This window comes from Macaca thibetana, chromosome 2 (assembly GCF_024542745.1).
Source record: "Macaca thibetana thibetana isolate TM-01 chromosome 2, ASM2454274v1, whole genome shotgun sequence".
Lineage (NCBI taxonomy): Eukaryota > Metazoa > Chordata > Mammalia > Primates > Cercopithecidae > Macaca > Macaca thibetana.
This window is the reverse complement of record NC_065579.1, coordinates 147,470,418-147,493,605: the sequence shown is the minus strand read 5'-3', so window position 1 is coordinate 147,493,605 and position 23,188 is coordinate 147,470,418. Positions and strand designations below refer to the sequence as shown.

Genomic DNA, 23,188 nt, shown 5'->3' with positions numbered 1-23,188 from the left:
ACCTGTGGATCCTCAGGACAATGGATTGCAGGACAGCTCCATTTTTGATGACCTGTGGATCCTCAGGATGATGGATCCTGGGAGAGCTCTATGTTAGATGGCCTGCAAATCCTCAGGATGATGGATCCTGGGAGAGCTCCATGTTAGATGACCTGTGGATCCTCAGGACAATGGATCCCGTAAGAGATTCACATTACATGACCTGTGGATCCTCAGGGCAATGGATCCCAGAAGAACTCCACCTTACATGATCTGTGGATCCTCAGGACAATGGATCCCAGGAGAACTCCAGGTTACATGACCTCTGATCCCCAGGATGATGGATCCCTGGGGAGCTCCAAGTTAGATGACCTGTGGATCCACAGGGGAGCTCCCTGGGTGACCGCTCTGTCACACTCTCCATCTCTCTCTTGCCCAAATATCTAGTTTTTTTATTCCTCAGTCCTATCTATTCTGTGATTCAAATCATCAACATAACTTTGGATTCCAACAACCTTGTTTTTCATCCCAAGTATCTTTAATTGGCTTTTTTTTTTTTTTTTTTTTGAGACGGAGTCTCCCTCTGTCGCCCGGGCTGGAGTGCAGTGGCCGGATCTCAGCTCACTGCAAGCTCCGCCTCCTGGGTTCCCGCCATTCTCCTGCCTCAGCCTCCCGAGTAGCTGGGACTACAGGCGCCCGCCACTGGGCCCGACTAGTTTTTTGTATTTTTTAGTAGAGACGGGGTTTCACCGTGTTAGCCAGGATGGTCTCGATTTCCTGACCTCGTGATCCACCCGTCTTGGCCTCCCAAAGTGCTGGGATTACAGGCTTGATTTAATTGGCTTTTAATATAAGCACACTAAAAGGACTCAGGGAGCTGCTGGTTTATTTGAATAAGCATTGAGGAATTCCATGCATCTGTATCTTTGACAGAACATACAAAGCAGAGGCAAGAGGGACATTGGAAGCAGATGGACTACTGTCAGGATCCTGGGAGGAGGACTTGGAGGCGCATGACAACACAAAGTAAGGGCCCTGGCTGGGATGGGCAGGGATGAGTGGAGCAGAAATGGGGCTAGAGTTTGGGGATGGGGGAAAGTCCAGGTGGAAGAAAGGGAGGCTGGCAGCAATATGGGTGACAGAGGTTAGTGTGCAATGTGGGCAAGGAACACTGGGACCCCGTGCACGTAGGTGCCACTGGAGGTCTGCATGATGCGCAAAAAAGCTGAGCCACCCAGAGGCCTGAACCCCATACAGGGATAGAGGGCCAACATGGGCTGCCTGGCCACAGCCACAGGCCCAGGAGCAGGAGGTGGCTCCTGAAACCCCACCTCAGGCTGGGCTGCATGGGGACCGGGGCCTTCCTGCACAATTCCGGGCATAGGAGCTGCTTCAGTAAAAGAGAAGGCTAGGTTCTGCCCGGCTTCCGGTTCCCCCTGGTGGCCTGGCTCTCCATGGTAGTTCAGATGGATGTACACGTCTGGCCCCTCTCTCTGGCCGGGGACCCTGTGGAGCACGGCCCCACTGCCACGGGCTCGACCTGCCCGCCAGCTTCCTCCCCTGCGCCGGCCTCTTCCTGCAGGACGAGCCAGCTCTGCGCGAGCTGGGGGCTCCCATCTCATGGGTTTCACGTAAGCAGTGGGTTTTGCGGGTTGGACTGGCTCTACAGGGTCTTCATGGTCCACACTAGAGCAGCCTGGCTCTGTAGGAGGCCCACCTGAAGCTAAAAGAGAAGCAGAGTGTGAGGAGATGGAGTAGGGGCCACCCAGGAAGCCTTCAGGAAGGGAGACAAAGAGAGGGGTTCAGGGAGGGCCCAGGGGAACCCAGGCAAACAGAGTGAAGGTCAGGAGATGCCTGCAGGGTGAGCCCTCAGGAGCACTGTCTGTCCAAGGGCCTAGCCTGGGCTCAGCACTTTCCATGAGCCTCTCAAGTCCTTGCAATGACCTTGTCAGTCAGATATTATGATCGCCATTTTACTAATAAGTAAATGAGTCTACAGTTCCCTGCAGAGGCTGAGTTTGAATAAAAATGACACATTGCCTGCCCTTGCTGTGCTTAAACCTCAGTAGGAGAGACAAACAGAACACCTAAAAATGAATGATGCTAATGAGTGACCAGCTGGGAGGTGAAGGGTATCATAAGGGAGGTGGCTCCAGATCCAGAATGCTGGGGTTGTATTCCCAGGCAGCTTCACTTATCTGGGCATCAGTGCCCCTTTTCATAAATTGGTATAATAACATGCCAACCCCTGGGTCCTTAAAAGAACTGAGTTACTAGAAGAGAAATGTTTAGATTAGTGTCTGGTTCAAGTAAGCTTCTTAACATGTATTGGGAAGGAGATGATCAGAAAGTCTTATTGGAGAAGTTAACATAAGCTGGGGATATCAAGGATGATGGGTGGGATTTAGAAAGGCAGAGGTGAGAGAGGATTAGTGGGGATAGCAGGGAGGGATAGGATTCCAGGTGACAGGGGGGCCGGGGGTAGTTGTATGGCTTCCAGGAGGAAAGAAGCCTAGGGTAGCTATAAGCTAGCTTGGTAAGGAGGGGAGGTGTTCACACAGATACATGATTGAGCAATGGAACAGAACAGGAAGTCCAAAACTAGACAAATGTCTACAGAAATTTTATCAATGACAGAGCAGGCTTTGAAGATCATCTGAATATTCCTCCTAGGGAAACCTGTGTAGCCTAAGAAAAAGTCCCAAGAAACTGGCATCTAGGGTTGCCCAGTTACATAGCCCAACCATATATATTCTGTGGAATGCAATCAACAAGCCCCATCCACAGGCTTGGGGCTCCCAACAGCTTCTTCTGGGTCCCATTTTTAAACTATAAGCAACAATCAGAGATCGCCAAACATCAGAGGAAAGGCTCTAACACAAGAGATAGAACAATAACACAAAAAAAGCCAACTTGGAAGAAACAGTTTATGCCACAGATGAGACTTTCCAAAAACATCTATAATTAATATCCCCAGAGAGATAGAAGGAATTTTGCCCATGAATCAATTATAGGGTACTTTTGAAAAGGAATATTCAGAAAAACTACAGCTTTTTGAAATTAAAATTGTGAGAGCAGAAATAAAAATCTCCATGGAAATTCTGGAGGATAGTGTTGAGAAGATCTCCCAGAAAAGAGAGCTTAAATCCAAAATGATGGAAAGGAAGGAAGATAAAATAAAAGAAAATTAGAAGTGTATTGTTACTGAGACACATCCCCATAAAATTCCAGAGTAGTGGTGACAACGAAAGATTCTAAAATCTTCCAGAGAGGGAGAAAGAGAAAGGGAGGAAAGGCAATATGGAAAGGGTCAAGATTCAACATGTCTCAAAAATCAGACAGTTCAAAAGCAGCAATTAAATCTAGAAGATAATAGAAAATGTCTTCAAAATTTTTGAATGAAATGGATTTCCCACCCAAAATTTGATATCCAACCAAAGTATCCCTTAGGAATTAGAACGAAGATGTTTGCAGACAAGCAAGATCTTAAATAATTTCCCTTCAAGGCATGCTTTACTGTAATGTGTCTATCAAACTAGACAAGATTTAAAGATTTAGGACAGTGTATGAAGGGAAATGTTTTCAAGAGTAATTTGGCAATGGCCATCAAATTCCAATACCTCCAGAAAAGAACAAGGTGAGAGTACTGGTTTATCATACACAGATCGAGATATAGTGTGAGAACTCACTCTTCCGAAGAGAAAAAGTAAAATAAGAAAGAAAAAGACACCAGACATAGGAAATTGGATAAAATTCAAAAGAGGAAAAGGAATTTCCCAGATGATATGGAAGGGAGATCCTGGAGTGGCAGCTGGGAGCTGACTCGGAGCAGCCAGTCCCCGTTGGAGCAGGCTATGAGAAAGTGAAACTGAGAGAATGCTTGATTGGGTTTGAATTTAAGCAACTGGGGAAGAATTGGGGAATGGACTCGTGATAAGTGAACACATAATAACCGAGGAGAAGTATTAAGTCCTGGAAAACTCAAGTTATGCAAGAGGTGCAAAGTAATCCTAGTGTCCTCCTGGCTCCTGGGCAGTGGGGGAGGAGCACAGGGTGTGTGCCCTGGGATGGGTGTGGCTGGGTGAGTGGTGGTGGTGGTGGGAATGTGTGAACTACAGCTAAATACTCCACTAGTCTAGCGGGAAGACCATAAATAAAGTCTAAACGGAAAAAGAAATAGCAGTAGGCTACGCATGTTATTTAAAGAATGAGAGGAAATGCTAGAAGTAATGGCTACCCAGATGGAGGTGGTGGTCCCAAAGGTGCGGGAGACTGAGAAGGAGCAGGGGCTGCTGCATTTCATAACATGTCACATTTGCATATCTAAGTTCTATAAGTCGATACCAAAAGTAAAGTAAAAATCTGGAAAAAATTAAAGAGAATGGTGGATGTTTGATGGTACCTTGATTAGGGGCCATGGAGCGAAGTCGTTTCGAACGCCTTGGTTCCTCCATGAGGAATCTGCGGGAGGGAGTGGGGAGGAAAATGGGTCAGTCAGGGTGTTAAACCACAGCCTAATTTCTCAAGCATCACGCAGCGATGTGGACCCTACCTCACCCCCTCCTCCAGGGCCACCGCCGCTCGCGTACTTCAGAGCATTTGCACAGAGCCGGCGGGGCGCAGTCAAGGGGATCCTGTGAAGAAGGTGGGAGTTGGGGTGGGGGGAGACTTCCATACTGTAAGGGATTTTCAAGGGGGAGCCAGTAGCAAGCAGGGACTGGCCTAGAGGCGGCTTGATTAACTTATCCCAGTTTCTTCAGGCAAAGCTTGTACTGGGGAGACTTAGGCCTCCTGGAGGAATGATCCCTCCTTAGCGGAAGAGAGAAAGAAGATGGAGGATGGGGAACAGAGTTGTGAAGAAGGTAGTGGTGACAAGGGATGTGGCCTCGGCCTTCTAGAGCACTGAGGATTCTGTTCCCACCTGTACCCACGCAAACTCTACCCACCCCTCAGGGACACCCAGACACACACCTGATCTCCGTGCAGCTGGCTCTCTTCTATGAGGAGAGGCCCGAGGAGCTGGAGGTGTCCACAGGATCACGGCTGTGGCTCCGATGTCGCCCTCAAATGCGCCCCCTACCAGGCAGGCAGCAGGGAGCACCCAGCGGTCCTAGCTCAGAGCCCGGCAAAAAGCTGACTGACTGCTCGCAGCCTCGCGCGCTCCCTCTTAAAAGGCGGTGAAGCCATCACGTGATGGGAGAGGTCAGGGGCGGGGCCAGCTGGGGCGGGCCTGACTGGGCTTGGAAGGTCATTGGGCCAGTCCTTTGCCTGTCAAATGGGGCCCACCCTGAAGCCCCTATTCATACATGTCAGTGGTTGGTTGATCAATCTAATCGTTGAGAAAAAAAATTCATAATTACAAGTAAGTGCCAGCAAAAGGGAGGTGTGGTGCCGCGAGAGTAGCAAATAGGAAGATTTGATTTGATTAGATCTGAGCGTGGGGAAGGAATGCATTGGTAGGGGGAAAGTTTGGAATTTGGAATTTGAAATTAGTCGACGTGAACCGGGCTGGGAAGGGCAGGGAGGGAGGCAGGGGAGTGAAGAACGGGCACTGAGGCCCAGACTGGAAGGGAGGCCAGCCCATTCCGCGAATGGAGGGGAGACCAGGCCCAGGTCCCGGGTGTGCGAGGTGGGGGCGGGGACCGCAGGAGCTGGTCTTGTTCCGGGAAACCACGGAATGGTGTCCTGAGTGGGTGAACATTTGAAAAACGGTCAGACTAGCTGTGAAGGAGAGAACTCAGGGTGCCCAGGTTAACTCCTAGAGGCAAGGAGGCTACACAGCACTAGGGGCTGGGCGCAGGATTGTGTTAGGCTAAGACTGTGGGCATCAGAGGCAAAGAACGTTCCCCGGGAGGGAGATAAATCTGCAAGGGAAAGTGAGCCGTGTAGACAGCCCTTGGAGGGAAGGAGCCTGCAGCCTTGGCCACCCGTTCCTTCAGACAGAGGTGGACCAGGAACCTGCGCTGAGTGGAAGATGGAGAGGTTGGCTTCTGCAAGTTGGGTTGAAGAAGCTTTTGAGGCACCACGTGAAGATGTCAAGTGGCCTTTTGTAAAAAGGGTCTGGAACTCAGAGAGATGGCGATGGGGCTGGAGGTACGTGTTAAGGCACACCTCGTGCGTTTACCACTGTGGGTACACACACGGACACACGGGAGGAGGAAGAGAGCAGGAAACACCAGCACAGAGGAAGGCGCCTGCAGTGGTTTGGTTGGTTGGTTGGTTTGCTTGTTGGTTTCTTAAAGATCCGGAGTCTCCCTCTGTCGCCCAGGCTGAAGTGCAGTGGTGCGATCTCAGTTCACTGCAACCTCCACCTCCTGGGTTGAACCGATTCTCCTGTCTCAGCCTCCCGAGTAGCTGGGACCATGGGTTCACACCACCACACCCGCCTAATTTTTGTTCTTTTTGTAGAGGTGGGGTTCGCCATGTGCCCAGGCTGGTCTTGAACTCCTAAGCTCAAGCGATATTTCCACCTCAGCCTCCCGAGTAGCTGGGACCACAGGCTAACGCCACCACTCCTGCTAATTGGGTGGTGTTGTTGTCGAGACAAAGTTTCGCTGTGTTGCCTGGGCTAATCTCAAACTCCTGGCCTAAAGCAATCCTCCCGCCTAGTCCTCCTAAGTGACTGGGATTACGGGCATAAGCTGCCACACCCTGCTCCGATAATGTTGTTTTAAAAATTCTGGCCAAGCACGGTGTCTCATGCCTGTAATCCCAGAACTTTGGGAGATGGAGGTGAGAGAATTACTTGAGTTCAGGAGGTTGAGACCAGCCTGGGCAACATAGCAAGGCCCCATCTCTACCAAAACAAACAGAAAACCTAAAAAAAAATTACCTGTGTGTGGTGGCACCCACCTGTGGTCCATCCACTGTGTAAGCTGAGGTGGGAGGATTACTTGAACCAGGGAGGTCAAGGCTGCAGTGAGCCAAGATGGCACAACTACATTCTAGCCTGGGACACAGAGTCAGACCCTGTCTCAAAAAAAAAAAAAAAAAAAAAAAAAATATATATATATATATATATATATATATATATATATATATAGTGTATAAGTAATGCCTTTCCAGTTAGGCTCTCAATTTTTTTGTTGTTGTTGCTTTTGTTTTTTAAAAAAATCAACTTCATTGAAGTACAATTTACACACACTAAAATGCATCCATTTGAAGTACCCAATTTGATGATTTTGATAAACTTGTAGACTTGGGTAACCACCTCCACAACTAAGATAGAGAATAATTTCATCACTGGGCCAGCTCCTTTGTGTCCCTTTGCAGTCAGGCCACTTTCCCCATCCTTGCCCCAGCAACCACTGATCTGCTTTTTATCTCTACAGATTATTTTTGGGTGTTCTAGGATTTCACATAAGTGGAAGCATACAGTACACCCCCTTTTCTGCCGGGTTTCTCTTGCTTGACATAATGTTGTTGAGGTCCATCTGTGTTGTAGAATGCATAAGTCATTCATTCCTTTTCATCGCTGGGTGGTCTCTCATTGCATGAGTAGACCACAGTTTGTTTATCCAGTCACTACTAGCTGATGGACGTTGATTGGGTTGTTTCCAGTTTGGGACTATAATGAATAAAACTGCTAAGAACACTCATGTACAAGACTTTGGATAGACATATGCTTTGATTTTACTTGGGTAAATATCTACAAGTGAGATTTCTGGGTCAAATAATCAAGTGGGTTTTTTTTTAGATTTATAAAAAATTATCAAATTGTTTCCCTATTGGTTGTGGGATTTTACATTCCTTCCCGAAGTGTGTGAGGGTTTTAGGCACTCCCACATCCCTGTCAACACTTGATGTTACTGATCCTTTTCCTTTAAGCCACTCTAGTGTCTGTGGAGTGGTGTCTCATAGTGGTTTCAACTTGCATTCCCTTGATGACTAATGATATGCTTAATGGATTCTTAAAACTAAGTGTTTTTATTTTAGAATAGTTTTAGACTCACAGAAAAGTTGGAAAAAACACAGAGAGGTCTCATACAACCCACACAAAATTTACCATTCCTAGCATCTTACATTAGCGTGGTATATTTGTCATAATTAATTAGTATGGAAATAACAATTATTGATACATTAGCCAATACTGATACATCATTATTAACTAAAGTCTATGCTTGATCTATTCTCGGTTTTGACCTAACATACCTTTTCTGTCTCAGAACCCCATCCAGGGTACCACATTATAATTAGTCATATCTCCTCTTGGGTGCGAGGGTTTCTCAGGCTTGCCTTGTTTTTGATGACCTTGACACTTTGATTACTGGTCAGATATACTGTAAGATGTCCTCTCCTGAAATTCATCTGATGTGTTCCTCATGATCCTACTGGAATGGTGTGTTTTTGTAAGGAAGATTGCTGACGGAAAGAGCTATTCCCATCCCATCCTATCTAGGGTGCACACTATCAACATGGCTTATCACAGATGGTATTCGTCCTGGTCACCTGGCTGGGGCAGTGTTGGTAGGTTTCTCCACCATAAAGTAATTTTCCCCTCTCTTTCTCTGCTGCATTTTTTGGAAGTCACTATCTGTAGCCTACACTTTAAAAAAGGGAAAATATGCTTATCTCCTTCCAGGAGAATGGCTATCTAAATTATTTGGAGTTCTCCTGTGTGGGGGATTTGTCTACTCTTCCCTGTGTATTTATTTATCTAATCATTTATTTATATCAGTATGGACTCATGGATATCTGTTGTATACTTTGGATTATAATCCAATTCTTCATGGGATTAATTATTTAATAATTTAGCTAATTATTTTGTTAAATATTTTCATTACATATTTAATTATTAATTATTTAGTTAATTATTTTGTCACTCAAAGTTTCCAGCCTTGGCCATTGGGAGCTCCTTCAGTTGGTTGCTGGGTCCTTTTGTCACACCCTGATATGGTTTGGCTATGTTCCCACTTAAATCTCATCTTGAATTGTAGCTCCCATAATTCCCACGTGTTGTGTGAGGGACCTGGTGGGAGATAATTGAATCATGGGGGCTGTTTCTCCCATGTTGTTCTCATGGTAGTGAATAAATCTCATGAGATCTGATGATTTTATAAGGGGTTTCCCCTTTCCCTTGGTTTTCATTCTCTCTTGTCTGCCTCCATATAAGATGTGCCTTTTGCCTTCTGCCATGATTGTGAGGCCTCCCCAGCCACATGGAACTGAGAGTCCATTAAACCTCTTTTTCTTTATAAATTATTCAGTCTCAGGTATGTCTTTATCAACGGTGTGAGAACTGACTAATACATGCCCCATCACTGTGGCTTTTGGTTTGATTTGGAGCCCCTCCTTGCTCCCTGGCACCACAGGATGTTCTGTGCTCATTTGCATATTCTTATCCTTATTGGGCTTTCATGTTCTCACTGACCACAGCCATAGATACTTTTGTGAAGTTTCTGTTCAAAACTTTTACCCTTTTTATTGAGTTGACTTTCTATTCTTGAGTAGTAAGAGTTCTTCGTGTGTTATAGATACAGGTCTTTGATGAATATATGTATTGAGTGTGAATGTATTCTCCCATTCTGTGGCTTGCCTTTTCATTTTCTTAACAGTGTCCTTGAAAGAACAGATTTTAATTTTAATGAGGGCCAGTGTCTCAAGTTGGGATTCCCAGGAAGCCAACTCTGAGATGGAAATTAGAGTGCAGAAGGTGTATGAGGTGTGCCTTTTAGGGATGTTGGAGGGAAAGAGGCAGGACCACTCAGCCTCAATACTGTGCTTCAGTAGACCCTCTGGGATATTCTGGTGGTAAGGTGACCTTCTAAAGCTATTCTGAGTTGGGGCAATAGGGCCAGGCCTTGATTTCCCCATTGAATGTCGCCAGATGCAAGCTGCCTGGAGGATGAGTGTACCCATGGGTAAGGGTCAGGGGAGTTCCTTCAGCCAAGGCAGTCCCTTAGGGTCCATCTGCAAGGGTTGAGGGCTGTCTGCTGGTGGCAGTTCTCACAGCTGAGGTCACAAATACTTAATTTCTGAAGAAGGGTCTAGTGACAAATCACAGTGCCCATTGCAAAAAACGCATCAATGTTTTATTGTACAATTCATGATTTTTGTGTCCCATCTAAAGAATCTTTGCCTACTGCAAAGTCATATAGAGTTTTCCTATATTTTCTTCTAGAAGTTTTATAGTTTTAGCTTTCACCTTTAGGTTAACAACCATTTTTGTTAATTTTTGTGTAGTGTGAAGTAAGGATTGAGATTTATATTTTTAATTATGGGCATCCAGTTTGTTCCAACACCATTTGTTAAAATCAATGCTGTTTTTTTTTTTTTCTTTCTTGGAATTGGATGAAATGTTTTAAATTTTATATGGAGAATTAAACGTCAGAGGAAAAAAGCTGTAAAAAGGAACAATAGTAAGTTGAGCCTTTCCCAGCTATCAAAATAGTATGGTATTGGCAAAGGAACAGGTGAATTAGTTGATGAGAATAGGTCAGAATCATATAACAGCTAATAATAATAGCTAACATCTATTGGACACTACCATGTGCCAGGCATTGTTCCCAGTCCTTTTTACATATTCATGCATTCAATCCTCCCAACAACTTTAGTGTGTAGGTAATACTGTTATTCTCATTTACAAAGGAAGCAACGGGGGCATTGGGTGATTGAGTGGCTTATCCACGGTCACCCAGCTACTGTGGGGCAGAACCAGGATTTTAACCTGACTCTTATTCAAGAGTTCCAAGTCTTAACCTATGTGTTATATTGCTGCTGTCCACAAGGGAAGTCAGTATCAGACCAAGACTATATTCTGATTCAGTGATAAAACATGTATACTAGTTTCCTATTGCTGCTGTAACAAATTGCTACCAACTTAGTGACTTAACACAAATTTATTATTTTACAGCACTGGAGGTCAGAAGTCCAAAATATGTCTTACAAAGCTAAAATCAAGGTATCAGTGAGGCTGAGTTTCCTCTGGAGGATCCAGGGGAGAATCTGTTTTCTTGCCTTTTCCAGCTACTAGAAGCTGCCTTCATTCATTGGCTCACAGCCCCTCCCTCCTTTGAAGGTCCCAATGTAACAAAAATACCCTTGAGGTCCTCAGTGCTGAACAAGTGGGAGATAAGGAGGATGGAAATGAAGAGGCATTGGGGGTAAGTGTGTTTCACGGATTGCAATAAAATTGTTTTCTCCTCCTGTTTTTGAAAAATAATTTCTTAAAAAATTTTTTCTTCTATTAATTTTTGTGAACCATTTCAAGAAAATCTGCCTATTATGAAAAATTCAAACATTTCTACAGAAAAGTAGACAGGAGAGTGTGATACCTCCCTCATGTACCCATCACTCAGCCTCAACAGGTACCAAAACTTGGCCCATCTTACTTCATCTGTGCTCTATCCCCTCTCTCAACTTTGGATTATTTTGAAGCAAATCCCAGGCACAATGCCACTGAGACCATAAATATTTCAGTACATATTTAAAGGGTAAGGACTCTCCTTAAAAATCATAATCACGATAAGAATGTTTAAGTAAAATAAAAGAAATGAAGAGGATCCCATTAAGAGAAGAGGATTGAATATATGAGGTTGAGAAAGATGAAATGATTAGGTTCTGAGAAGAGAAGGCACAGATAATGAGAGAAACAGGGTTGGAAGGATTGGTTTTAGACAAAAGGAGGGGACACTATGGTGACAGTGAGGAAGGAAAAGGTGTATGTAGTGTGTGTGTGTATGTTGTGCCTCTATGACAGAATATCTGAGACTGAGCAATGTGTAAAGAGCAGAAATTTATTTCTTACAAAGTAGCAGGAAAAAGCTGGGTAACTGGCACTTGCTGTCACAACAAAACCCTTCTCCTCCCATCCCAGTTGCTTTCCTCAGTGCAAGCTTACTTCTTCCTCATGTAAGGTTGATGTGGGTTTGGCAGCCTCTGCCACCTGGAACACGAAATTTCACTCTCACTCCCGTTTCATTGGCCAGCTCCAGGCACCTGGCCTCAACCTAAGTTCAGGTGAGGGTGGGAATGTGGAGGAGCACCTGGACACTGGGTGTGGGTCAACTTTCTATCCTACAGGAGGTTTGTACTGGAAGGCTGTTCTGGAACATTTAGTCACTTTAATAAAACACCAAAAAAGGAATTTTTTAAAAAAGCAAATGTATCATAACCATTTAGGGAGGTACCATGGAGTAGGCATTAACTCTGCAGACTCAAAGTGGCTATACCCAGGCTGCAAATCCCGTGTCCCACTCACAGTACATGACCTTGGGCAAGTCACCTAACAGCTCCAAGCCTTCATTCCTCCACCTGCAGAGTGGAGACTCATAATGACTCAGAGATTTATCTGAAGATAATTTGAAATAATAGGTGAAATAATGAAACAATGATGGATAATATTGTTTATAGGAAAACAATACATTTTAATTATTATTTTTATAAACATATTCAAGCGATATTATCTATCTGAGAAATCCAAGAATAAGATAATTAAGAAAAGTCTTGATTACAAATTTAAATGGAAAAAGCTAAGTTATTTCCTATATACAATCAAAAACCAATGGCATGGTAGAACACAGACTACAAACATACACACATACATAGAAATGCTGGAAAATGTATAAATATAGAACTGACCTTGAAAGACAAAAATAACTGATATAATGGTGACGTTATAAACATTGGCTCATAATGGAGACTTGCCCTTGTACCCCCACATTTGAGAGCCAGAAGTGAGACTTCAGTTACAAACTGGGACCCTGGAAAAACTGCCCATTGGTGAAAAAGGGAACTAAAATGAATCTTCCAGCAGCCCAGAGAAGCAACAAAGAGGCTGAGGTCTACCGAAGCTCTGGGTAAAAGAATCCTAGGTTCCTAAGCAGGGTGTGGAATCCCAATTTATACTAACCATATGTTGCCAAAATCTCAAAGACCAGATATCAATTTTTTAAAATCTTACCCGGCATCTGTTAAATTTATGAGGATAAGTAGCTAAGGAAAACAAAAATTTTCTCTCTAGCAATACTTCCACAACACAGAACACGAGAATTCCCAAAGGAAAAAGTCTTCAGTAAAGATGAGCTCATAAGTAAAAACTACAAATCCTGAACCCAGCATTGCTTTATCTATACCCTACCCACTCCCTCAACACCCGATCCTTTTGAAGCAAACCTTAGGCACCATGCCATTTCAATAATAAATATTTCAATACACATCTCCAGAAGATAAGGACTCCCATATGAACGATAACGAAGTGAGTCTCTGAGTGGAAGAGTCAGCTAAAAAAAGGAAGAGAATGATTAGCATATCAACAAATTTAAATAACAAGTATAAAGCCAATATGCTTAAAATTATTAACAAGATAAAATAAGGAATAAAATGCATAAGCATGAAAGGAAAATATGAAAACAAATAAAACATGTAGATTTTGAAATGAAGCAAATACAAATACAACTTCTTGAAGTAAGTATAAACATCAAAATTTAAATTTTAAGTGGCCTAGCACTTTGGAAGGCTGAGGTGGGAGAATCATTTGAGTCCAGGAGTTTGAGACCAGCTTGGGAAACATAGTGAGATCCCATCTCTATTTCAAAATTTTTTTTAAAATAAAAAAACTTAGTTGGACATGGTGACATGTGCCTGTAGTCTCAGCAACATGGGAGGCTTGAGCCCAGGAGTTTGAGGCTGCAGTGAGCTATGCTTGTACCATTGCACTCCAGCCTGAGCAACAGAAAAAGACCCTACCTTTAAAATATTTAAATTAAATTAAATTAATATTACATAGCTTAAAGGTAAAGAATTCAAATATAGTGCAAATGAATAGACAGAGGTGGAATATATGAAAGACAGGTTAGGAGACAAACATGTGGGAGGTTCTAAAGGCATCCAACATACATTTAAGAGGAGGGAGAAGAGACACATCCACAGAGGGCATAGCTGAACAAGCTTTGGAGTCAAGCTAAGACTTGAATGCTAAGATGAAAGAATAAAAAAACTGCAAGCAGGCTAAGAATAAATAACTTGACACCCAAACATTATATGAGTGCAACTGCCAAAAACAAAAGGCAAAGAGAGAAAGCATAAAAGCAACCGGACAAAAAAGAGACATTATATAAAACACCTAACAGCCTGGCAGAGCCCTCTCGCTGGCAGCCCTGGAGGAAAGAAGGCAGTGGAACAATGCCTTCAGAGTGGGAGAGCCCATCAAGGCAGAATTCCATACCCAGCCAAACCGTCAGTACAGTAGATTAAAAAAAAATAGATTTTCTAAAACCTGTGCAGAAAATGTATAGCTCCATCCAGACTCCTGCTAAACGAACTTCTAAAGGAAGCTGTTGTGTAGGGAAAAGAAAGAGTACCAAAGAAAGGCATGAGATACAAAAAGCAATGGTGAATAAACAACAGATAAACATATGCAACATTCCAAAAGAGCCTTCAGGACAAAAATAAATAAATAGTGACTATTGGAAGGGAAGCTCAAAAATCAGATGGAATGAAACCAAAGAACACAGTGGTGTGAGAGGTATAGGGGAGAGGAACTGCCACACTCAAAGGCCAAGGCTCTTCAACCTTGCTGCACATTAGAATCACTAGAGCAGCATTAGAAATCCCAGTGCCCGGGCTGTATTCCATACCAATTAAATAGGAACCTCTGGGAGTGGGAGCCAGGAAGCAGGATCCTCTCGGGCAATACAATGTGTAGCCGGGTTTAAAAACCAGTTGTCTAGGTTGGCAGTGGCTTTCAACCTTGACTGTCCTTGAAGTCACCTGAAGAGTTTTAAAAACAAGGACGCCTGGGTCCCACTCCCAGAGATTCTGATGAAGTGCGGTCATGGAAAAAAAACTCACAAGGAAAACACCAGCTCCACTTCCAAACACCAACTCCACTTCCTTTTGTATATTTCTTCATAAAAATAATGAATCACAGGCCATTCGGTACATAGGAACTACAGTTTGCGTTATTCTTGAGTCATTCAGATTTCAATCCTTCGCTCCCACAGCCCATGGTGCAGAAGCACTCAAGTTGTTGCCATGACCCTGGGTTCTGTTTAATGGTACAGGCCTCATGTGAGGTCTGCCACCCACCAAGAAAATGATAAGGACTTGGAGAAAACAAGAAGAGCAGCTTTCAACCACTAGATGTGACAAACACAATAATTACATGTTTTCCCTTAAAATAAAAAATAAAAAAAAAAAACTTTAATATATTTTCAATATACAATGTGAAAAGTACTTAAATACTTTTCTCCTGAATCTTTTTCCCTGTAAAACTGGCATGTGGCACACTGTCTTCTGTCTCTTGGTAAGATGTCAAATTAGCACAGGGTCACTGCTTCCAAAGATAGCCTCAGAGATACACCAATGCCAGAGGGAGGTGGATGGATTTGTCAAACCAACACTAAAAGCAGTGAGACCCCCTGGGGCCACTGGCTGTGACTGGTGCTTGGAGAACTGGCAGGGAGATGGAGCACTGGCACTTTTGAGTAGAAGAGAGGGCAGGACCCTTTGCACAGGACAGAGGTGGAGGAGGAAGGCCCTTAGCACAAGACAGAGGTGGAGGAGGAGGACTTTGGGGGTAACTCTAGTCTCCACATTGTCTCAAGTAAGCCATGGCCTGCTGATCTCCACAGTAAGGCAGAAAGACAGCCATCAGCCAGAGGGGCGAATCTGGGATATACCAGGGACTCATGCAAATCAATGAGCAAAAGTCAGGACATTTATTCTTATTTTTAAGTGGGAGCTAAATAATGTGTACACATGGGCCTAGTGAGTGAAGTAATACACCCTGGAGACTCAGAAAGGTGGGAGGGTGGACTGGGGGTGGGGGTGAGAAACTGTCTAGTGGGTACAATGTCATTGTTCAGGTGATGGCTACACTCAAAGCCCACCTGCACACTATGCAATATATCTATGTAACAAAACTACATCTGTGCCCTCTCAATCTATAAAACATAATAAATAAATAAGATAACATAACAAGATGGTCAAAAAAGGCAGGAAATTCAATAGAACAATGAGCAAAAATATGAATGGGCTGTCCGTTGAAGAAGCTGGACTAGAGAAGAAGAGAGAGCAGTGCTCAGCCTTTTCAGTAATTAAATGAAAACACTGCATCCACAGGATGCAACATATTCCTGTTCAATGGGCAAAATGAGGAAATTGGGTAATACACATGTTGGGGAGAATGTAGGTCATGGAAGCCCTGTGCACAGCTGGCTGTAATGTGCGCTGTGCATTTATTATGAAGAGCAAGCTGGTAGCACTCAGGAAATTAAGTATGAGTGGCCCTATGACCCAGCACCCACCCTCCTGAGTCAATCCTGGTGAAAGTCACACATACACAAGAAATGAGAACCAGAAAGTTATTTCATTGTAGTATCACATGTGGGACTGGGAAGGGTGAGGCAACTTCCGTTGCTAGAGGAAGGGAGAGATCCACAAGGTGGGCACATTCTACGTGACACCGTGCAGCAGCCCAAAGCCTTACACTAGAGCACATACAGCAACATGGCTTCATCTGAAGATGCGTATTGTTGGGCTAAAAAGGAAAGAAATACATTTAGACCTACTGGATATTACCATTTATCTAAGCTGAAAATATATACATAAAACAATACTACCTATTTTTCAGAAGTACTTGCTTTTCTAAAGACATAAACCAAACACACTGGATTGGCTACTGCTGGGGAGGTAAGATCAGGATGAAGGATAAGGGGGAAACATAAAAGAACCAGAAAGAACTTTGCATGGAGTGAGGATGAGAGCCAGCCATGATCTGAGGAGTGCTACCAACAGCCTTCTGCTCCTCAGACCATATTTTAAAATAAAATGAGATGCTTTTTGAATGACTCTATGCCTGATACATCTGCAAATATGGCAATTCCTTCTTTTTTTGGTCCTTCAGAGCAGCCACCTTTATAGAGGCAAGCTCTCAAGCCTGTTTTGGGGTCAAGCATTCCATTTCCTTGCTCTGTTTTTGCATCAGAACTATATTGTTTTAAGGTTGTCCCTTTATGTGTTTTAAAATCACTTATAGAAATTCACCCCCCAGCTTTGCTAATCCAATATTTACTTAGCTATTCCTCCTCCTTGGGAAATAACCTGCATAATTTTTGTGATCAGTTTTCCACTTTGGAAAAAAAATTATTGGGGATTTTGAATTACATTAAAATTACTTAATTGGCTAAGAAAGAGTTGACATATAATTTTAAGTAAATTTTCAACTTTAGAATAGTTTCATATTTACAGAAAAATTGTAGAGCTCTTACTGATGTTCCCCATACACTTGGTACCCAGTTTCCCATTACTAACATCTTAAATTAGTTATAATTGCCTTGTATTTGTTACAATTAATGAACCAATATTGATAATTATTATTAACTACAGCCCATACTGCATTCAGATTTTCTTCGGTTTTATGCGATGGCTTTCTTGCTGTCCCAGGATCCTATCGGGGTGCCACGTTACAACTAGTCATCACACCTCCTTCAGCTCCTCATGGCTGTGACAGTTTCTCAGACATTCTTTGCTTGTGATGACCTTGACATTTTTGAGGCATACTGGTCGGATATTTTGCAGGATGTCTTGCCATTGAGATTTGTCTGGTATTTTTCTCATGATTAGACCAAGATGAGGTGTGCTAGGGAGGAAGACCACAGAGGAAAAGTACCCTTCTCATCATGTCTATCAAGGGCACCTGCTCTCAACAGGACTGAAACCACTACTAACATTGACTATGGTCACCTGGCAGAGGTAGGGTTTGTCAGGTTTCTCCACTGCAGTTAGTCCTTTTTTCCCATTTCCACCATAATCTTTAGAAGGAAGATACTATGTGCAGCCCACACTTAAGGGGTGGGGGCTATGCCCTACCTTCCTGAGGGCAGAGCATCTAAATTATTTGGAATTCTTCTCTATAGATTTGTCTTTCCCTTCCCCAACCCTACTAAGTTCTTTATTCAATCACTTGTCTATATCAGTATGGACTTACGGGCATTTATTTTGCAGCTCATTAAGGGGGGGTTATAACTTGATGCTACACTATTTATTTTGCCATTCAAAGGTTCATTGGGAACTCTTTCAGGTAGTGCCTCTGTCCTTTTAAATACTCCCATCATCATAGGGGTTTTGGTTTTGGATTTGGTATATTTCCTGCCCTGGTCCTAAAACCAGTCATTTTTCCAATGAGCTTTGGTTCCTTTCATTGGAGAGTATTAGAAACCAATACCTGGGCCCCAGCTCTGCTTGTTGCTGCTGGAGTGTCATTGCTTCAAAGTCTGCTCAGCTGACAGAACAAGGAAGTAGGTGTGTATACAAATCACATACATCTATCTATTGACCATCAGCAATGAATTCCCATCCCAGCAATGAATTCCTATCTATTCCCATCAGCAACGAATGAGAGTTCTTTCTGCCTCACTTTTTCACATTTGGTGTTGTAGTGTTCTGAATTTTGGCCATTCTAATAGGTGTGCAGTGGTATCTCATTGTTTTAATTTTCATTTCCCTGATGGCATATGATGATGAAAATTTTATAAAGATCATCTATCTACATGTGTGAATCTCTCTGTATAACCAATTACATCCATATTAAGCTAAACCTAAGTTCATGCTGATGTCTCCAACTCTAATCCATTGCCACATGGATCATTCTAGCTTCCTCCCTTGCTTAACTGGAACATCCCACCCCAACAGTGAGAAACTTGGCTCCCACCATCCAATCCATTAACTTAGAAGTGTTATACTGAATGCCAATGGGAAACGACTTTATCAACAGTCCTATGATTTTGTAAAGTTCTTTTTGCCTATAACCAGTTATGGAAATTCACCTCCCAGCTTTGCTTATCCAATATTTACTTAGCTATTCCTCCCCTTTTAAAAATAATCTGTATTATTTTTGTGATTTTTTTGGAAAAAACAATTTTACTGGAGATTTTGAATTACATTAAATCAGTAAATTGTCTAAGAAAGAGTTGATATATATTTTTATTGACATATATTTATTATATTTTCAGTCTCCACTCATTTCTAAAGTTACTTAGGTCAGTGCCATTTTCCTTCATCCCCTTCAGTGAGGTGGTTTCGTACATTTGTAATACAGTTAGATTGTTTTGTCATATCCTGCATCCTACATTGGGATCCTTCCACCTCCTAAATGACTGTTTCTTTCATTTGAATATATTAAGGTTCATTCTTTGTGCTCTGAAGTTCTATGGGCTTTAACAAATGCATAGTGTCGCATTCACCACTACAGTATTATGTAGAATAGTTTCACCACAATAAAAAAATCTGTGCTTCCCCTGCTCAACCAGCCCCCAGCCCCTCATATTTCAATTGTCTCTATAGTTTTTCTTTTTCTAGAATGTCATATAATTGGAATCATGCACTATGTAGCTTTTTCGGACTGACTTATTTCACTTAGCGATGAATATTTATCCATGCTTTTTTGTGACTGGATAGTTTTTTTCTTTTAATTAATAGCTTTTTTTTGTTTGTTTTAGAGCAGTTTTAGGTTTACAGAAAAACTAAACAAAAAATACAGAGTTTATACCCACCTCCCCAGTTTCCTCTATTGTTAATATCTTGCACTAGTGGGGTACACTTCTTAAAACTGATGAATGAACATACATACTTTATGATGACCTGCACTTTACACTAGGGTTTGCTCTTTGTGGAGTACATTTTGTGGGTTTTCACAAATATATAATGTCATGTATTCACCATTATAGTGTCAGGTAGAGCAGCTCCATCATCCTAAATATTTTCTGTGTTGTATGTATTTATCCTTCTCTTCCTACGAACCCTTGGCAACCACTCATCTGTTTACTGTCCCCATAGTTTTATCTTTTTCCAGAATATCATGTAGTTGGAATCATACAGTTTGTAGCCTTTTCAGACTGAGTTCTTTCACTTAGTAACATGCATTTAAACCCTTAAGACATTTCTCCATGTCTTTTCATGGTGTGATAGCTCATTTACTTTTATTGCTGAATAATATTTCATTGTATAGATGTACCACCATTTAGTTATCCATTCGCCTATTAAAGGACATCTTGGTTGCTTCCAAGATTTGACAGTAAGGCATAAAACTGCTATCAACATTCATGTGCAATTTTTTCTGGGCATAAGTTTTCAAATAATTTGAGTAAATACCTAGGAGTGCAAAATTGCCAAATTATACAGTAACACTATGGGTAGCTTTGTCAGAAATGGCCAAAGTATCTTTCAAGGTGGCTGTACCATTTTGCATTCCCATCAGCAATGAATGAGAGTTCTTTCTGCCTCACTTTTTCACCAGCATTTGGTGTTGTAGTGTTCTGAATTTTGGCCATTCTAATAGGTGTGCAGTGGTATCTCATTGTTTTAATTTTCATTTCCCTGATGGCATATGATGATGAAAATTTTATAAATATGCTTAGTTGTCACAACATGTTTTAAAATATATTAAGTATTCTTATCCAGAAATACAGTTCTCCATTGATTTTCTTTTCAGCAAAATATAGTAAATGTATTTATAGCAGTCTTAAAATTTTTTGGTAAATGCTACTTTCAAATATTTAAATATTTTCTGTCCCTATGTAAATGATCTCTTTTTCAATGGTACTGGTTACTTACGTTACAGAAAATTCACTTGAGTAAAATTGTATTTAGACTGAAGCCTCTTAATTAATTCCAGTTATTTTTTCTTTGATACTCTTGGGAAGCATAGATATATAAACATATTATTTGCAAATAATTATAATTTTGTTTCTTCACTTATAAGAATTATACCTCTTATTTATGGTTCATATGTAATTGAAGTAGCTAGAAACTGCAGGAAAATGTTAAATAAAAATAATAGAAACCAATATCCACATTTTAGTCCTAATTTCTATTAGACTTTGGTGTGATGGCTGCTGATGTGAGATTGAGTTTCAGACTGAATAAAAAAGAATCCTTCCAAATACCCAATTTCTTTTAGGGAATTATATAAATGTGTGAATTAAGCACTGACAATGAAGCTGTAGAAGTTTATCTATACGGAAAAATGATCACAATACATTTTTAGGTTAAATGCAAGATCCTAAACACTACTTATTCCTTCATTGCTTAAGGAGAAATCACATGACATCCAGAAGGCTGTGGACCTGCACCCTCCCGGGCTCCCGGGTACAGTGCACACAGCTGGGCACCACTCCTTCCCCGGCACAGTGCACAGAACTCAGCCCCGCCCTCTCCCGGGTACAGTACACACAGCTCCACCCCGCCCCCTCTCTAGTACAGTATACACAGCTCTGCCCTCTCTCAGGTACAGTTGCATGCAGCTCTGCCCACCCCTTCCAGGGTACAGTACACAAAGCTCTGCCCCGCCCCCTCTCGGGTACAGAACACACAGTTCTGCCCCGCCCCCTCCCAGGTACAGTACACACAGCTTTGCCACGCCCCGTCCCGGATACAGTACATACAGACTTGCCCGCCCCCTTCTGAGTGCAATACACAAAGCTCCGCCCTGCCCCCTCCTGAGTACAGTGCACGCAGTTCTGCCCCGCCCCCTCCCGGGAACAATACACACAGCTCTGCCCGCCCCCTCCCAGGTACAGTGGCATACAACTCCGCTCCCTCCCAGGTACAGTGGCACAGGGCACTGCTCTCCTCCCACCACGGCCTTTCCAGAGGACCCTCAGGTCTCCCTTCCCCAGGCCGTGGCATGGTGCTCGACCTCCGGACCAGTGCAAGGCAGAGAGAGGGCACAGTCTGCACTTCCACCCTCCATGCTCTGGATCCTCTAGGATATGAGGAAAAGGGCAAAGCCCTTTCCATTTGCGGATGCTGTGGTTCTAGAGCCACCGCCCAAGGGACACCCACTGCACCATGCCCTGACTTGCCAATGAGCACTCCTCTTTCCCACCTCTGCTCTCTAGGCCGGGCGCGGTGGCTCACGCCTGTAATCCCAGCACTTTGGGAGGCCGAGGCGGGCGGATCACAAGGTCAGGAGATCGAGACCACGGTGAAACCCCGTCTCTACTAAAAATACAAAAAATTAGCCGGGCGCGGTGGCGGGCGCCTGTAGTCCCAGCTACTCAGGAGGCTGAGGCAGGAGAATGGCGTAAACCCAGGAGGCGGAGCTTGCAATGAGCCGAGATCGCGCCACTGCACTCCAGCCTGGGCGACAGAGGGAGACTCCGTCTCAAAAAACAAAAAAAAACCCACCTCTGCTCTCCACTCCTGTCCCCTAAGAGAATGTCTACAGTCCCTTTGGCAGGCAGGCTTTGGGCTGGGGTCCTTCTGGGATGACTCATGACCAGACCTCTACCCTACTGTCCACTGACATGAAGACATCAAATGTCCTTGCCATGACTGGCGGTACCTGCAGGCAACCTTCCTGCTCCCTGTTCCTGGCTGCCATGGGAAGCACTGCCATCCAGGTTCTTGGGTGAGTCAGGCACCTGTCCTCATGTTCATACACCCCTAAACTCCAAGGGACACAAGTTTCTTCCAAGAACCAGCTGATACTTCCACCCAAGCATAGCACAAGTTTCCACAGCTCCTCCAGCCGTGGACTCCCCTATTGCATGCCAACCTAAATTTTATAGTGACTCTCTTGGGGCACCCTCGTATTTGACCCAAAGAAGGAACACACTCTCCTTGACTATAGGTATTGAAAGGAAAATCAAAGGCAGAGGCCTCTACGTCTAAAAGTTTCCAGCAAATAATCTTTTCTTCTGCTGAGCAGCTCACCTCTTCTCAAAGCTAGAGGCAATGGGTGATGAAGATGGATCCAGTTGGCTATTGTTAAATCCTGCAGGGATGTGTCTAGCACCAGTTTTTCAGAGACACTTCTCTGAGACAACAGAAAGTGCCATTGCTGTCCAGTTATCAAATTTGAAAGACCAGACACAAAAATGTTATCTGTGAGAAGCAGAATACAGGCGACTTTTATTTTATTCTTTTTGTGCGTCTGTTATCTGATGGTGTGCCAAAATTGGGAATGCCTTACCTCTCTGACAGCAAAGTGCTTTGATTCCTTTGCTTCCAACGAAACAGAAACCGCAGGACACCAAGAGGCAGCCACCAGCTAGAGGAGCTCACCCCCCTTTCGGTCCCCTTTAAATTTCCAGGCATGTCACTAAACAAGCTTGGCTCAGAAAGGGGCAGATAGAAAGCAGCCTCCATCTTTGACACTGCCGCCTTTTCTCCCGGCTGTGTTAAATCTTTCTTCCCCACCTCAGTGAAATCTCAGGCAGGCTTCACAGCATTTCTGATCCCTAACAAAGAAGACAAAGTCTGGTCT

At 43.3% G+C, this 23,188-nt stretch overlaps 1 protein-coding gene across 1 annotated transcript; it reads right to left on the bottom strand.

Annotated features, from left to right (window-relative positions):
* Positions 1 to 818: 818 nt before the first annotated feature.
* Positions 819 to 5,118, bottom strand: PRR20G (proline rich 20G). The gene is made up of 3 exons (XM_050781784.1): positions 4,951 to 5,118; positions 4,382 to 4,440; positions 819 to 1,702 (listed from the first exon to the last, which is right to left on the bottom strand). The coding sequence occupies exons 2-3, from the start codon at positions 4,431 to 4,433 to the stop codon at positions 1,125 to 1,127; spliced, it is 630 nt and encodes a 209-aa protein (XP_050637741.1). The 5' UTR covers positions 4,434 to 4,440; positions 4,951 to 5,118; the 3' UTR covers positions 819 to 1,124.
* Between the last annotated feature and the right edge of the window lie 18,070 nt (positions 5,119 to 23,188).

Coding starts and splice junctions, on each gene's coding strand:
- PRR20G (XM_050781784.1), bottom strand. CDS start 4,433: ATGGAGGAACCAAGGCGTTCGAAACGACTTCGCTCCATGGCCCCTAAT. Junction 1,703..4,381: donor CTCCATGGCCCCTAATCAAG/GTACCATCAAAC, acceptor CTTCTCTTTTAG/CTTCAGGTGGGCCTCCTACA.